The sequence below is a fragment of the Saimiri boliviensis genome, chromosome 1 (genome assembly GCF_048565385.1).
Source record: "Saimiri boliviensis isolate mSaiBol1 chromosome 1, mSaiBol1.pri, whole genome shotgun sequence".
Taxonomy (NCBI): domain Eukaryota; kingdom Metazoa; phylum Chordata; class Mammalia; order Primates; family Cebidae; genus Saimiri; species Saimiri boliviensis.
The window spans coordinates 156,210,761-156,226,303 of NC_133449.1; the positions used below are offsets into that span (position 1 = coordinate 156,210,761).

The 15,543-nt window shown below is 40.2% G+C and overlaps 1 protein-coding gene across 8 annotated transcripts in view; it reads right to left on the bottom strand.

The window, feature by feature from the left end:
- Window positions 1-15,543, bottom strand: part of GRIA1 (glutamate ionotropic receptor AMPA type subunit 1) — a 329,622-nt gene that overhangs the window by 44,045 nt on the left and 270,034 nt on the right. For all 8 annotated transcript variants that reach the window (XM_074378874.1, XM_074378893.1, XM_074378882.1 and 5 more), the window contains 2 exons: window positions 6,504-6,702; window positions 287-534 (listed from right to left, as the gene is read on the bottom strand). In XM_074378874.1, coding sequence (XP_074234975.1) covers window positions 287-534; window positions 6,504-6,702 — 447 coding nt within the window. The remainder of the gene's footprint in view (window positions 1-286; window positions 535-6,503; window positions 6,703-15,543) is intronic.

The window sequence follows — 15,543 nt, forward strand, 5'->3', positions numbered from 1 at the left end:
AGCACAAGGTTCATTGATGTTTCACACACTTGGAGGAGGAAGGTGAGGTGTGGGGAAGAACACATGGGCAGTGACAGTCACAGCAAGCTGAGGCCCCCAGGTCAATTTCCAACCTCAGGGCTGAAGATCTTGGGTGGCTGGAATCTTCCAGGCCCACAGGTGTTGAAGAAGAGCCCGTTCGACAGCTTGCATTGTGGCAATGGAGCCATGTGGCAGACACAGAAGCTTCATTCCTGAGATGGGGAGGGGAGAGGGAGTACCAGGAAAGCAAATCTTGGCTACTTACCTCAGGGCAGACCCCTTGGGTGTCGCAATGCCATAGCCTTTGGAATCCAAGTTACCTCCCACCTTCATGGTGTCACAGGGTTTCCGCTGCTCAATGTACTCATTCATGGTAGACTCCAGAAGGTAGGCATATTTGCCTTTGGATTTCCTCACTCGAATCATCCCCTCCTCTGTGGTCCGCACAAAAACTGATGGTTCCGCTGACTTCATGTATGTCCACATCTTCTCAAACACGGCAATTTTAGACCTCTGGCAGGGACAGAAACAAAGCTGGAATTATGTGCGCTTAGAATTGGAGTCGGCACACACATTAATGAAGAGCTGAGTGTGGCTTTATCACACATTCATGAGCAAGATTAGCTCAGGAAGAAACAAATTATGAGTGATTGCAAAATAAGAGGCTCTAATTAGTAACAGTAGGTTCCAAAGTACAAATATCTTGCAAATACAGAATGAACAGAATAGCTGAGAATCTTTTAATTACTTCTGAATAATTATATTCCTCCTAAATAAGGGGAGAGTTAAAAAAGTGGGGCCCTACCTGGCTTTTAAAGACGTTAAAGGACCTATCTATTGTTCAATGAGGCTATATTTATGCTAACCAGAAGAAACAGAAAGCTGAGTTTCAGTGGAATCTGATTTCATTATTGGAAGAAAATACTGAAGAGTTTCTCGATCATGAGCTGCCAAGTTCTGGTCATCCTGTATTGCAAGACCTGTCCTCAAAATGTATTAGGTTAATGCAAAAGTAACTTAGCATGACTTTTAAAACTAATGGCAAAGCCGGGCGCGGTGGTTCACGCCTGTAAACCCAGCACTTTGGGAGGCTGAGGCGGGCGGATCACGAGGTCAAGAGATCGAGACCATTCTGGCCAACATGTTTCACCATGTTTCACCCCGTCTCTACTAAAAATGCAAAAACATTAGCTGGGCATGGTGGCACGCGCCTGTAGTCCCAGCTACTCGGGAGGCTGAGGCAGGAGAATTACTTGAACCCAGGAAGCGGAGGTTGCAGTGAGCCGAGGTCGCGCCACTGCACTCCAGCCTGGCGCCTGGTGACAGAGTGAGACTCTGTCTCAAGAAAAAAAAAATAAAAATAAAAATAATGGCAAAAAAAAAGCCTCAATTACTTTTGCACCATTCAAATATATTGCTGTCTGACAAAGCTGGTAACTTGGGATCAAATATTATTGCCATCTGCTTACATTTGAAAACCTTCCAAATATGGTTCAACTGTCTTCCTTATTTCCTCCTAAACTCATCTTGGGCCTTCTCCCCTCTGGGACTTTGCTTGGACTGTTCATTCCACTTGAGATGCCGGCTCTGTCTAACCAAATCCTTGCTTCATAGAACAGAATAAATCCTATGTATTTGGAGTCCACCTCAGTTCCAAAAGCAACGGATTTGAGACCCTAGTAGGGACCATCATCACATACTTGATTGTAAAAATGCAGATTTCCCAGCTCTAAATCTAGAGATTCTAATTCAGCAAGTCTGAGGTGAGACCTAGAATACATCTTTTTCAGGAATTGTCCCCACCAGGTGATTCTGATCTGTATAGCCTGTGTGGCCCTCACTTTGAGAAACAGTATTGTGAGGACTGATATTCCTAAGGGACACAGCCCAGAGCTTCTTGGCAGCCCCTTCCCAGAGACACTTAATTCTCCATCGACAGTTTAATTAAGATGTATGAAGGGCCGTGGGAGATGTGGATGATAAGAGAGATCCAAGAACAAATACCCTGAGTATGCTTCCAATCTTCCAAAACACACTGCCTGGAGCACTCACTGGATGGCCAGGCTAGACTGCTAGGATTGCAAGGCATCTCTTTTTGTATGTCGGTCTCAAGTATGTGGAAGCTACCTGAGGGGATGTCTTCCCTCCTGTGCGTCTGAGTATCTTGCACAAGGTAGGCCCCTCAGTCAGAGCCCATGATCCAGGACCATGATCAGCCCACTTATCTAGCATACTCTTTCTAAATGGTGACCTTTTCCCAAAGAGTAGATGTATTTTAGGGATACTAAAGTCTGGCTATTAAAAATGTTTCCTAAATGGACAAGTGTTAAATACATGTAAGGGACTACTTTTTAAAAATAATTATTGCTAGAGTCATATATTTGATATAATTCAGTGGCTAATATATAGATTTCAGATTTATTTAATATAAATTTATCATTTTACAGGCAGCATATCACTTTTCTTTGCATATAAAAATCAGGCTTATTTCCTCGATATTAGTGCATGTCAAATGTTGGTAAGGTATTGATCTACAATTGTCATTTCAGCCAGCTGATCAATAAAGATATTTGGGGCCCAGGAAAATCATAGGTCTTGAGGGAAAAGTAATGGAAATAGTTGCTATTAAAACTTCAGTTTTAATAGCCTATAATTAGATAAACTATGTCATTCATTTTACAGTCTGGTTTACAATTTGGAAAGGACAATGGAGTGGCTGTGAGGAGCCATGAATACCAGCCTTAGTTCTACTTCTCACTCATGGTTTTATTTATGGACAATCCCTTCTCTTTGGTCCTCGGTTTCCCCATCTGTTCCATAGGGAGTTTGGGCATTGTAATCTTTAAGTTCCTTGCTAGCTTGAAGTATCTGATCCTTTACATGAAGACACATCATTCAAGCAACAATGTCCATGTGAGAAAGAAGAAAGAAGGGATAAAAGGGAGGGAGGATTCCAAGATAAGGAGGGAGGAAATACCCAGAACTAATCATAGTGTCTGCCAACGTATTTAATATTCTCTCATAGGAAAAAGGAAAATGTATAAATTCAGCTATGGCCAGATTTGCAGATAATCTTCCAGGCACAAACTAACAAAACACACAGCAGGGCAACTGCAAGATGCAATTCGACCTGACAGGATGGACACAGGGCTGTTGACAGGCAGAGCTGAGGAGGCTTCTGGGCAACAGTATGCAGAAAATTAATATGTCCTCTCCGCCTCACCCCAGTGCCCCAGATGTTAAGGCTGTGCGCACAGACACTCGGGATGAACTACCAGGAAAATCTAATCTCCAGGAATGTGAAGGTAGCATGAGTGGCAGGGAAGATTGGAAGCATACTCAGGGTATTTGTTCTTGGATCTCTCCTATCACCCGCAGCTCCCATGGCCCTTCATACATCTTAATTAAACTGTCGATGGAGGATTAAGCATCTCTGGGCTGGGGCTGCCAAGAAGCTCTGGGCTGCCACGGGGACGAGAAGCCAGAGTTTTCAGAGACTGGGGTAGAAGAATTCTTGTCTCACTATTCCCTCCTTCTGTGTGGGGGTGGTTGGTGATCTTATCTCCCCACCCACCAAACTCCTGGTGGGATAATTATCCAAGATCAGAGTCACAGAGATGGAAAGGCTTATGCCTGGGACATATCTTGGCAGCACTTTCCTTTTACAGGTAAGGACACTGGGGCCCATGATGTGGCAGTAAACTCTCCAGTGTCATGCAGTTTGTCAGTGTCAGAGCCAGGAGTCCCTGGTCTCCTGGTTGCTCACATGGTGAGCAGCTGCAACCAGCTGCCTCCCATATTTTAGGCTTTATATCTTATTAGCTGCAAGACATTGGGCAAGTAACATAACCTTTCCAAGCCTCAGTGTTCCTCTCTGACAATGGTAATGATACTGTGCTCTTCACAGTGTTACCATGGAGATCATAGGAGAACACAGGTAAAATGCATAACCCAGTGCCCGGCACAAGGAAGACATTCTGTAAGTAGTGCAATGACTACTAATAATGACACCTTTTTTAAGGTTTTACTTTAGGGTAGGAATGCCTCATACCTGGCTTGCTTGGTACCAGTTTCCCTTCCTGTATACGTGAGAGACATTGATATCAATCAAAGAATTCCTTCACATTGAGCCCAGATGTGACCTCAGAATCTCTAGGCAAACACTACTGATCTATCAAAGTAAATACATGGACTACAACCAATTTGCTACCAATGTAGTAGGCCTGGGCACAGAACTTGTAGAATGTGCCCTGCCCTGGTTCCAGGTTCCTAACTTTGTGTGTGGACAAGAGGCAGTAATATGTCAATTGATGTAGTGATTAACTTTTGAAATTTTAAATCCCCCCCCCCCCCAACCCCATGCCTTTCACTAGGTAGGCTATGACCATTTTCTTCTCTGGGCCTCAGTTTTCCCAACTATAAAATGATAGGGTTAGACTAGATGTGTCCACAAGCCCATCTGCCATCCTGACTGATCTTTTTAAAAATGTTGGTCAGTTTAATGACACTACAACATTAAAACAATGTGGTTCAGTGGCAATAATACCTGGGTTGGAACAAGAAAACTCAGATTTGGTACCCACCCCTGACACTTGCATCAAAATAATTTCCCAAGTTTTAATTTCTTATCCACAAAGTGGCTATCACAATACCTCTTCTGCCTGAGGTCACAGGTGAAACATCAATGAAACCATTGATGCAAAAGTACTTTGAAGACTGGTGCATGTTGTATTGACTATAAGGATGAAAGCATTGTTAAGTGAATTAGATGGTTTTCTAACTACATCAGCAGGGGTTGGGGCATAGGACAGGTTTTATGGATGAGTAGATGCAGGCACCTTCTTCACACTTTTGTTGCAGGCTAAAAATGTCAGGGAATTGTAATGAGATTATAAGGGGCTTTTTAAATTAACTGGCTGGGTGAGCTTAAGCAAGTAATGCCTCTCTCTTAAATGATAGGCTCTGACCAGGTGACCCGTAAGACACCTTCTTGCTCTGATATGTTGAAAATTGATGATTTTAGCCTTGGGGTTAGGATCAATGATGGTTAAGACTTTGTTCCCTTTCCTGTCTGTTGTACAGAATACAAAGCCCATGATCAGGAACCTGTAGCACATCCCACAGTGGTTTATTCAGGGCCTGGAGTTTGCTCCATGAAGTTGCAGTGAGAGAGCTAGGTGAGTCTGTACTCTCTGGCCTGAGGCAATACGGGGGCCTGCCCTCTCTGCTCCTTCTGCTGTTAATTAAGCTGTGTGACCTTAGGTGATTACTTCTAATTATCTGATCTATAAAATGGGGACATCTCCTAACTCTAATTTATAAAATAGGGACAATCCCTAACTCATCTTTAATGAGAAGATAAATGATATAATTTGTGTAGGGTGTGCTTAGTACAGGACCTGGTTTCTACGTAAGCGGTTATAATGTTTATTATTATTCTTATTTAATCAATATATGGTAGTTGCATGTACTGTTCCTTCAATTCCTGGGATAAACATGCCTAAACTCCAGGGAAACCACAGGTTTTCCTGCTTCTGGGCATCTGTCCCAGTTGTTCCTTTTGTCTAGGACATATTTAGCCTACGCAGGGCTGGCCTGGTTTTGTGATATATAGAAATGTTTACAAGTCTACCCTGTAGACCTTCAGTCTCTACCCATTCTTCAGAATGATTCCTAAATATTTGCATTTCCTTGAAGCCCTAATGGTATATGAAACCTCCATTGATTATTCCTTGTTTTGCCTCTTAGATACCCTATCTCTTTTAGTCTTCTTAAGGTCTGGTAGAGACATTATTCTCCTTATTGTACAGACGAATGGAAATACTGTCACAGAGGCTAAGTGCACAGAATGAGTAAGGGATGGAGCCAGGTTCTGGGCCTCCATCTGCTGACCTGGAAGGTTGTGCTCCTAAGCTCTCTGCTCCTTTGCCTTCGCTCCATGTCTCCTGCCAAAACACATCTCACCGCCTCCACTCCCACTTCACAGTTTCTCTCTCTCCTGGCACTATTTAACAGATCACCTTTTTCCGTTATTTTTTTTCCCTACTATCCTCTTATTCATCAAGTCCACAAACATTCACTGAGCTCCTGCCATGAGACAGGAGAGAACACAAACACCATCAAGTCCAGTTGTTGCTTGTAAGCTGTTTTTAATCGATTACTAACTAGACTATGAGGTTTCTGTGGGAACAGAGAGGAAATTGTATTTGATGTCTTTTGTAGCCCTCAGAGAATTAGCACAGACTGGTATAGGCAAGGGATCTAAATCAATGCAGTAGTTTTGAAGCTTCTACAAAGGTAGAAATGTAGATTTCTTAGGGGGATGATAGAAAGCTTAGAAATGTCCTGAGTTTCCCCGACTTGCAGTCAGTCAAGCACTTGCCCGACTCCCTGTTATCTCAGGCTATATAATGAGGAGGACATTTTAATGACAGTTGTGGTTCACTTCTGTGAAAGTGCCTTGGGACAAAGGATGTCCCTACCCTGAAGAACTCCTTAGTAGATCCAGCTTCCAGTGTCCCATAAGCAATTTCTGTCTGCTTCGCTAGGTCCTCTGCACTCTCAATGGGAGACACCATCCTCTCCACGGTCAGGAAGGCGGCCAGGTTGGCTGTATATGAGGAGATGATGATCAAGGTGAAGAACCACCAGACGCCACCAACGATGCGACCAGACAGGGACCTGCAGGCAAAAGGGAAGAGGGCATCAACTGTGGAAGGCTCTGGGGAAGGAATGAGCACTAGTCTGGGCCTTGGCAGCAGAACTGCCAGGCCCTATTGTGCCCTTCTCATCTGTCAGAAAGATGTGAGAATTCAAATGTCAGAGGGACTCCATATTTTGTTCCTTATTACAGTCACAGAGCTGTGGGGTTGCTGTCCTTCAGGGATGATAAAGCCCACATGTACGTATTCACATTCACTTTTACACATATATAACCGCAAGACACATGTTGACAAAGACACAGGTATGTCAACACTTGCCCACAAAAATCACAAATATGAATAAGCAACTACATACACTCCAAATGTTTGTGCATACATATATAAATGCAAATGCATTTATACACATGATAAAAACGTTTGATTAGTTCAGACATGTTTTCAGACTGCCTTATTGTTGCTCTCCTGGCTGGCAAAGGAGACCAAAATAATAGAAAGAAAGGTAGAAAGAATATATTGGAACTAGAATCAGAACAGTCATATTCCAGTCACTGTGGGGAATGTCACCATTGGGTGCAGGTACAATTCTTTCCCTCACTCACTCAAGGAAGATAATTTATGGCTGAAATAAAGAGATTAAAAAGGGAAACACGACAATCAATTATGAGGTGAGAAATTTATCTTTGAACTTCTCAGAGTCTTATTCTTCTCACTTATTCCCCGAACAATGAAGAGAAATATAACCAGCAGAGAGTTCCACTGTTATCTCTTCGATCTGATAGCATACTTCCAAGTCCAGGGCTTTCCAAGATACTACGAGATGATTTGCATGTAATTTGTGATTTTACATGGTAAGAAGTTAGGGCATCAAATCATAATGAATCCTATAGTGATAAAGTTATTTGCATTTCCTTTCTCTTTCCATTCTGTTCAATTTATCAAGGAAGTGCTATTCTGGAGCTCCTGTACTTTTAAGTCCTTTCTGACCTGTGTTCTGACAGCCTTAAGCTCAGAGCCTTCAATAGGTGACAGTGTTTAACTGAAACCTTATATTTGACAATCAGAGAAATCACCATTGCAACCCATGAGTTTTGTAAAGAAACTTGAGTCTACTGTGCCTCCAGAGCAGTACCCAAGCCTGTTGGCTTCCTCTGTTGTTCCACACTGCTTGCAAAACCCTGGTGGACCTTATCTGTGTTATTCCCATATCCTTTGACACTTCACTTTACCTTGATTTCTTGGAGATTAGTTTGATGCAATCCCATTTGTCTGTGTTTGTTTTCGTTGTCTGGGATTTCGAAAAATAATCCTAAAATTTCAAAATCCTTGCCGACCACTGTCATGAAATGTTTTCCCTATGTTTTAATCTAGTACTTTCAGAGTTTGAGTCTTACATTTGTGTCTTTAATCCATTTTTGAGGTGATTTTGGTACATAGTGAGAGATAGGGATGTAGTTTAATTCTGCACGTAGACATCCAATTTCCCAGCACCATTTATTGTAGAGACTATCCTTTCCCCAGTGTATGTTTTTGACACCTTTGTTGAAACTTAGTTGGCTATAAATGTGTAGATTAATTTCTGGATTGTTTATTTTGTTCCATTAGTCTCTGTGTTTGTTTTAATGCCAGTACTATACTATTTTGGTTACTATAGCTTTGTAGTTTATTTTGAAGTCAGGTAGTGTGATGCTTCTAGTTTTGTTCTTTTTGTTCAAGATTGGTTTGGTTGTTCAGGGTCTTTTGTTGTTTCATACAAATTTTAGGATTATTTTTCTATTTCTGTGAAGAATGACATTGATATTGTAATAGGGATTTTATTTAATCTGTAGATTGCTTTGTGTAGTACGGACATTTTAACAATATTGATTTTTTTTTTTTTTTTTTTTTTTTGAGACAAAAACCTTGCTCTGTTGCCCAGGCTGGAGTGCAGTGGCACGATCAGTGGCAATCTCCACCTCCTGGGTTCCAGTGATTCTTTGCCTCAGTCTCCCAAGTAGCTGGGACTACAGGCACATGCTGCCACCTGTAGCAATTTTTGTATTTTTAGTAGAGATGGGATTTCACCATATTGGCCAGGCTGTTCTCAGACTTCTGACCTTGTGATCTGCCCGCCTCAGCCTCCCAAAGTGCTGGGATTACTGGCTTGAGACACTGGCACCTGGCCAACAATATTAATTATTTCAATTATGATTAATGGATATCTATTTTCTTGTGTCCTCTTAAATTTCTTTCATCAATGTTTTATAGTTTTTAACATAGAGATAGATATATTATCTCCTTGGTTAAATTTACTCCTAAGTGTGTTTTTTGGAGCCATTGTAAATGGAATTGCTTTCTTGATTTCTTTTTCATGTAGTTTTCTGTTAGACTGTAAAAATGCTATTAATTTTGTATTTTGATTTTATATCCGGCAACTTTGTTGAATTTTTTATTAGTCTATTAGCTTTTTGGCAGAGTTAATAGGGTTTTCTATAAAGAAGATCATGTTATCTGCAAACAGGGACAATCTGACTTCTTCCTTTTCAATTTGAATGCTCTCTTTTTTTTTCTTGCCTGATTTCTCAGACTAGGACTTCCAGTACAACATTAAATAGAAGTAGGGAAAGTGGTCTAGTATGGAAATTGACAAGTTCCATATCTTAGGGGAAAAGCTTTCAACTTTTCCCTATTCAATATGATGTTAGCTGTGAGTTTGTCATATATGGCCTTTTTGTGTTGAGATATTTTCTTTCTATACCTAATTTCTTGAGGGTTTTTATCATAAAGGGGTGCTGAATTTTATTAAATGCTTTTTCTGTATGTGCTGAAATGATCATATAATTTGTGTTCTTGATTATATTAATGGGATGTATAACATTTATTGATCTGAATATATTGAACTATTCTTGCATCCCTAGGCTGAGTCCTACTTGATCATGGGGCATGATCTTTTTAATGTGCTGTTGAATTTGATTTGCTAGTATTTTATGGAGGATTAATTGCATCTATGTTTATCAGGGATATTAGCATGTAGTTTTCTTTTTTGTTGTATCTGGTTTTGGGATTAGGGTAATGCTGGCCTCAAAGAATGAGTTTGGAACAATTTTCTTCCTTTCAATTTTTTGGAATAGTTTGAGAATAATTAAAATTAGTTCTTCTTTAAATATGTGGTAGAATTTGACAGTGAAGCCATCAGTCCTATGTTTTCTTTGATGGGAGACTTTTAATTACTGATTGAATCTTATTGCTTGTTATTGGTCTTTTCAGGTTTTCTATTTCTTCATAATTCAATCTTGATAGGCTGTATATGTCCAAGAACTTATTTATTTTTTTCTAGGTTTTACAATTTGTTGTGTATAGTTATTCAGAATAGTCTCTTATAATCCTTTATATTTCTGTGGTATCAATTTAAAAGGCTCCTTTTTCATTTCTATTGTTATTTATTTGAGTCATCTCTCTTTTTTTCTTAGTCTTGCTAAAGGTTTGTCAGTTTTATCTTTCCAAAAAACAACTCTTTTTGGTCTTTTGTGTTCTTTATTTAGCCTCTATTTCATTTATTTCTGCTCTGGTCTTTATGATTTATTTTCTTCTGTAAATTTTAGACTTAGTTTGTTCTGTTTTTCTACTCCTTGAGGTTCAATGCGAGGTGGTTAATATCATCTTTCTACTTTTTTGATGTAGGTGTTTATTTCTATAAACTTTCCTCTTGCTGTATCTTACAGGTTTTCATATGTCGTGTTTTCATTTTTATTTCTCTCACAAAATTTAAAATTTTAAGAAATATTTCCTCATTGATTCATTGGTTGTTTAATTTCTGTAAATCTGTATGGTTTCCAAAATAACTGTTGCTATTAATCGCTAGTTTTATTGCATTATGGTTACAAAAGATACTTAATATAATATTGATTTTTAAAAATTTGTTAATAGTGTTTTGTATGTGATATATGCTGTAGGCTGTTCTATGTTCCGTTGCAAAGAATGTATATCCTACAACTCTTGAATGGAATGTTCTATAAATGAATGTTAGATCCATTTGGTCTAGAGTGCATCTAGAAACAACTAGTCTGATGCTTCTTTGATTATCTTCTATCTGGATGATCTGTCTATTGTGAAAAGTATTGAAGTTTCTCCTATTATTTTATTGCAGGGTATAGTTCCCTTTACCTCTATTAATATTTGCTTTACATATTTAAGTGCCCTGATGCTGGTTGAATATGTATTTATAATTGTTATGTTTTCTTGCTGTATTTGACTTCTTTATCATTATGGAATTGCCTTCTTTGTCTTTAAAAAATTTTTTTCTAAAAATCTATTTTTTCTGATGTAAGTATAGCTACTCCTGCTCTTTTTCTTTTTTGTTTTAATTTACATAAAAAATATTTTTCCCTCCTTTTACTTTCAGTCTATGTGTTCTCTTACAGGGGAAGTGACTCTCTTGTAAGTCGCATATAGTTGGGTCTTGTTTATTTTTATTCATTCAGCCACTTATGTCTTTTAATTGGATAATTTAATCAATTACACTTCATGTAATTCAGGCAGGGCTTACCACTGCCATTTTGTTACTTGTTTTCTAGTTTTCAGAAAATGGATTCTTTATTTTGTTCTTTCTTACTGCTTTCCTTTGCAATTAAGAGATTTCTCTGGTAGTATGCTTTTATTTTTTGTGTAACTATTAAAAGTCTTTGCTGTGTAGTTACCATGAGGCTTATAATAAACATTCAATAGCTCTGTCTCTTAACATATTATTGTAGTTATTGTCATTTTTCATAGTTTTGTCTTTTAGTCTTTGTACTAATAATGCAAATGGTTTTACACACCATGATTATAATATTAGAATATTGTAAATGTCTGTATAGTTGCTTTTACCAGTGAGTTTTATAACTTCAGATGTTTTATTGTTACACATAGTGTCCTTTTCTTTCTGTTTGAATAAATATCTTTAACATTTCTAGTAAGGCTGTCTAGTGGTGATGAATTTCTGGGTCTTTTGTTTATCCAGGAAAGTCTTTATGTCTCCTTCAGTTCTGACAAATAGCTTTTCTGGGTTACAGGCTTATTGGTTACCATGTTTTTATCTTTTCCTTCAATATTATTAATGTATCACTAAGAGTACTTCCTCCTGGTCTACAAAGTTTTTGCTGAGAAATCTGTTGCTAGGTGTGTTGGAATTCTCTTACATGTTATTTGCTTCTTTTCTCTTGCTGCTCTTTGAAATTCTCTCTGTCCTCGGCCTTTGAAAGTTTGATTATAATGTTTCTGAGATCGTCTTATGTCAATTGAATCCTATTGGTGACTTTTGATCTTCCTATACCTGGATAATTATATCTTTGTTTAGGTTTGGATAAGTCTCTGTTATTTCTTTGAATAAGCCATTTATCCTTTTGTGTGTTTCGACTCCCTCTTGAGCTTCAGTAACCCAAATATTTGCTCTTTTGATGCTATTCCATGGATTCTGTAAGCTTTCTTTGTTCTATTTCATTCTTTTTTCCTTTTTTCTTTTTTGCCTATATTTTCAAGGAGTATGTTTTCAAGCTCATTGATTCCTTCTTTTGTTTGACTAACTCTGCTGCTTATGCTTTCTACTGCATTAAAATTTTTTTCATTTATTTGTTATTTTTCAGTTCCAGACTTTTAAAAAATTATTTCAATCTCTCTGTTAAATTTCTGAATTGTTTCTCTGAATTTTCTTAAAATTCATTGAGCTTCCTTAACATAGCTACTTTGAATTACTTGTCCAACAGATCACATATTTCCATCTCTTTAGGGTGCCTCATTGGTGTCATGTTTTGTCCCTTAAGTGAGGTCATACCTCCAAGATTGTTCTTAATGCTTGTGGATGTATGTCAATCTCTGTACATTGAAGAGTTAGATATTCATTCTAATTTTTGCAGTCTAGATTTGTCTGTGCTCATCCTTCAGGTGGCCTGTCCAGAAATCTAAACAATCTAATCTGTTGTCAGAGTCTGTGACTGCTGCAGCAATTTTAACACTAGAGGGTACCCTAATCTAGGGTTCTCTGTAAGTCTTGTGAGGGCTTAGAAGTTGGTGTGGCACTCCAGCGTGGTTGGACCTAAAGAAGAGTCAAAGAGGGTACCAGAGCTGTAGGGGAAAGACAGCTAGGAACCTGAGTTCAGAAGCTGATCTCATTGGTCTATATGGCTCTGTGTTTTCTGGCAGATCCCTGCATAAGTGGGACGATTTCCTGACTATAGTGAGAGGAACTGTGGAACAAAGGTTGGCAAGCCTGCCCACAGTGGCCCAGACATGTGTGCTTCCCAGCCGTTTCCTGCATGGGCAGTGCAGTTCTCTTACTGCAGTTTAAATGGAACTAAAGCCAAGAGTGGGCCCTCTAAGGATCCGCTGTGACATAGATGCTGGTGAGCTCATCCCAGTAGCCCAGATGTGTGTACTTCCCAACCAATGTCCTGCATGGGTGGGGGAGTTTCCCAACTGTAGCAAGAGGGGTGAAAGCTGTGAGTGGGCATCCTTGGGATCTGATGTGGGATGCAGTCTTGTTGGCCAACACGGATGTGCCTGTGGACAGGCAATTCCTGGTCTGTGAGAATATCAGTGAGTTTTCCTCTGGATCCTCGTGCAAGCTGTAATAAGCTGGGACTACAGCTGTGGGGGGCTGGAGCCAAACTGCCGGATAACTTTGAGATCCACTAGCAAGACCAGTGTTGGCAGGCAGACAAACCTTTCTGCAGAGGCATGAAGGTGTATGATTTCTCCTGGACCCTTGATAGATGGTTTTGGTTGCTGGCCCAAAGCCAAATGGGGCTAAAGCCAAGCCCTGTAAACAAAGTTGTTTACAGGCTTGAACCTAAAAGCATGATCAAGTTTTCTACCTGGGTGCTGTTCTACACTCTTAAAACAGCCTTCTTAGGTCTTGGGCTCTACCAGGGTTTTACAACCTCCTACCTGAATCTCAAGGCTCCTGCAGAGAGACTTTTTTTTTCCTGCAGATGGTTGCAGAATTCTTACTGCTGTTAGGGGGATATGAGTAGCTTACCTCCTATTCTGCCATCTTGTTTTGTGTATTAGTTTTTAGAGACAGTACCTTGCTATGCTGCCCAGGATGGAGTGCAGTTACCATTTACAGGCACGATCCCATGACTAATCAGCATGGGAATTTCCCACTCCATTCTGGGCTGGTTCACCTCTCCTTAGGCAACCTGGTTGTCCCCGGCTCCTGGGATGTCACTCTATTGATTCCCAGCTCCTGGGACATCACTATATTGATTCCAAACTTAGTGCAGACAACTGATCAGCATAACACACCACAGCCCAGAACTCCTGTGCTCAAGCAATCCTCTTGCCTCAGCCTTTGAAGTAGCTAGGAGTATAGGTGTGTGTCACTGTGTTTGGCTTTGCTATCTTGTTGATGTCACTTGAGACTGAACGGGACTTCTTACCTCTACCCCATCCTCTATGCCCCCATTGCCCACCTGTACAAGGTAGCCTGAGTGATCTTTTGAAACATATTAATTGCACCATGTTGCTTTTCTGCTTAAAACCCACCAAAGGTTTTTCTCTTAACACTTGGGATAAATTCAAACTCTTTGATAAGCCTTGAGGACCTGTGTGGCCTGCACCATGGCTCATTCTTCAGGATCACCCAGCAACGTAATTTCTGTACTCTAGTCATACTGGTCTCTGGCCCCTCATATTCAAAAGGCTCTCATCCTTATCATATGCTGCTCTTTCCCCTGATCAACGCATCAGGGCCTATTCCTCCTTCAGAGCTCATCCTAATCATTACATTTTCAGCATTCAACAGTAAGACTCAGAGCCTTGTGTGGCTGTTGTAGCAGTAGAACTATGGCACCTATTTGCCTGTTGTATTGTCTGTGTTCCCCTAGACCATAAGCTCCATGAAAGCAAACTGATCTTTTAGTTCTTTGTTGTAGCATTGTATCTCCAGTGCTCAGCATGGAGCAGGCCCTCACTAGCAAATGAATGCATAAATACTGTCTGTCTTATAACCTGGCTTCTCCATGCACATTGGATTTTGGACATTGGGAAGAATTGTCAGGGTCAGGAGAATCCAAACCTGCTTACGGTCCAAGGTGTCTGGAGTCATGGCATCAAACCAAATGTTCAGGATGGCTGCCTCCTTTTCTAACATCCCTCAACTGAGAAACCCAGCGAGCCATCCAAAGTTCAGGATCATCTAGTGAAGTTCAAAGCCTTCCCACAAAATCTCCACACCTAAGACTCCTTCCCTGTTCTCTTTTAATTGATATTTTTCTGTTTTTTTTTTTTCTTTTTTTGAGCAACCTACCCTGCATGATAGTCCCTACATCCCCACCTACTTAATGATGATACCAAAGAAGGTAATTGCTGCTTCATAGCCAGCAACTGTCATTTTTGGAATAACTGGAGAGCTGGGGGAAGAAGTTCAAAGTCTGACTTAATCCCAAAGCTTCATTTGCATGTGATCCACCAGATAGAAACTTGAGGGTAAGGCAATCCTTCCTACCTTGAATTTGCTTCTGGCTCAGGCGAAGCTGGGCCTCTATCCAGGAAGGCGACATTTCCCCAGCTCCATACTAAAGGCAGGGAGCTGGATTTATTAGAGGCCAGGGCTGATGAGAGCCTTTGCTCTTTCACTGACCATCCCCATAACTTGCTAGTCTCTTGCCTAGCTGGGTCTCTGTCTTCCGGCTCTGTAGAATAGGTGAGACTTATCCTACTTCACTGTGAGAAACCAAAACTTTCAAAACTAGAAAGACTCTCAGTCCATTTTTTTTCCTTTAACTGATACAAGCTGTTGGAATTAAAATGGTACAGGGAAAGCACTTGGAAAAGTGCTGTTGAAACACAAGGCATAACTTTTTATGATGATGCTTATTCTCCCAGGGAGCCACAGGGCAAAGCAGCA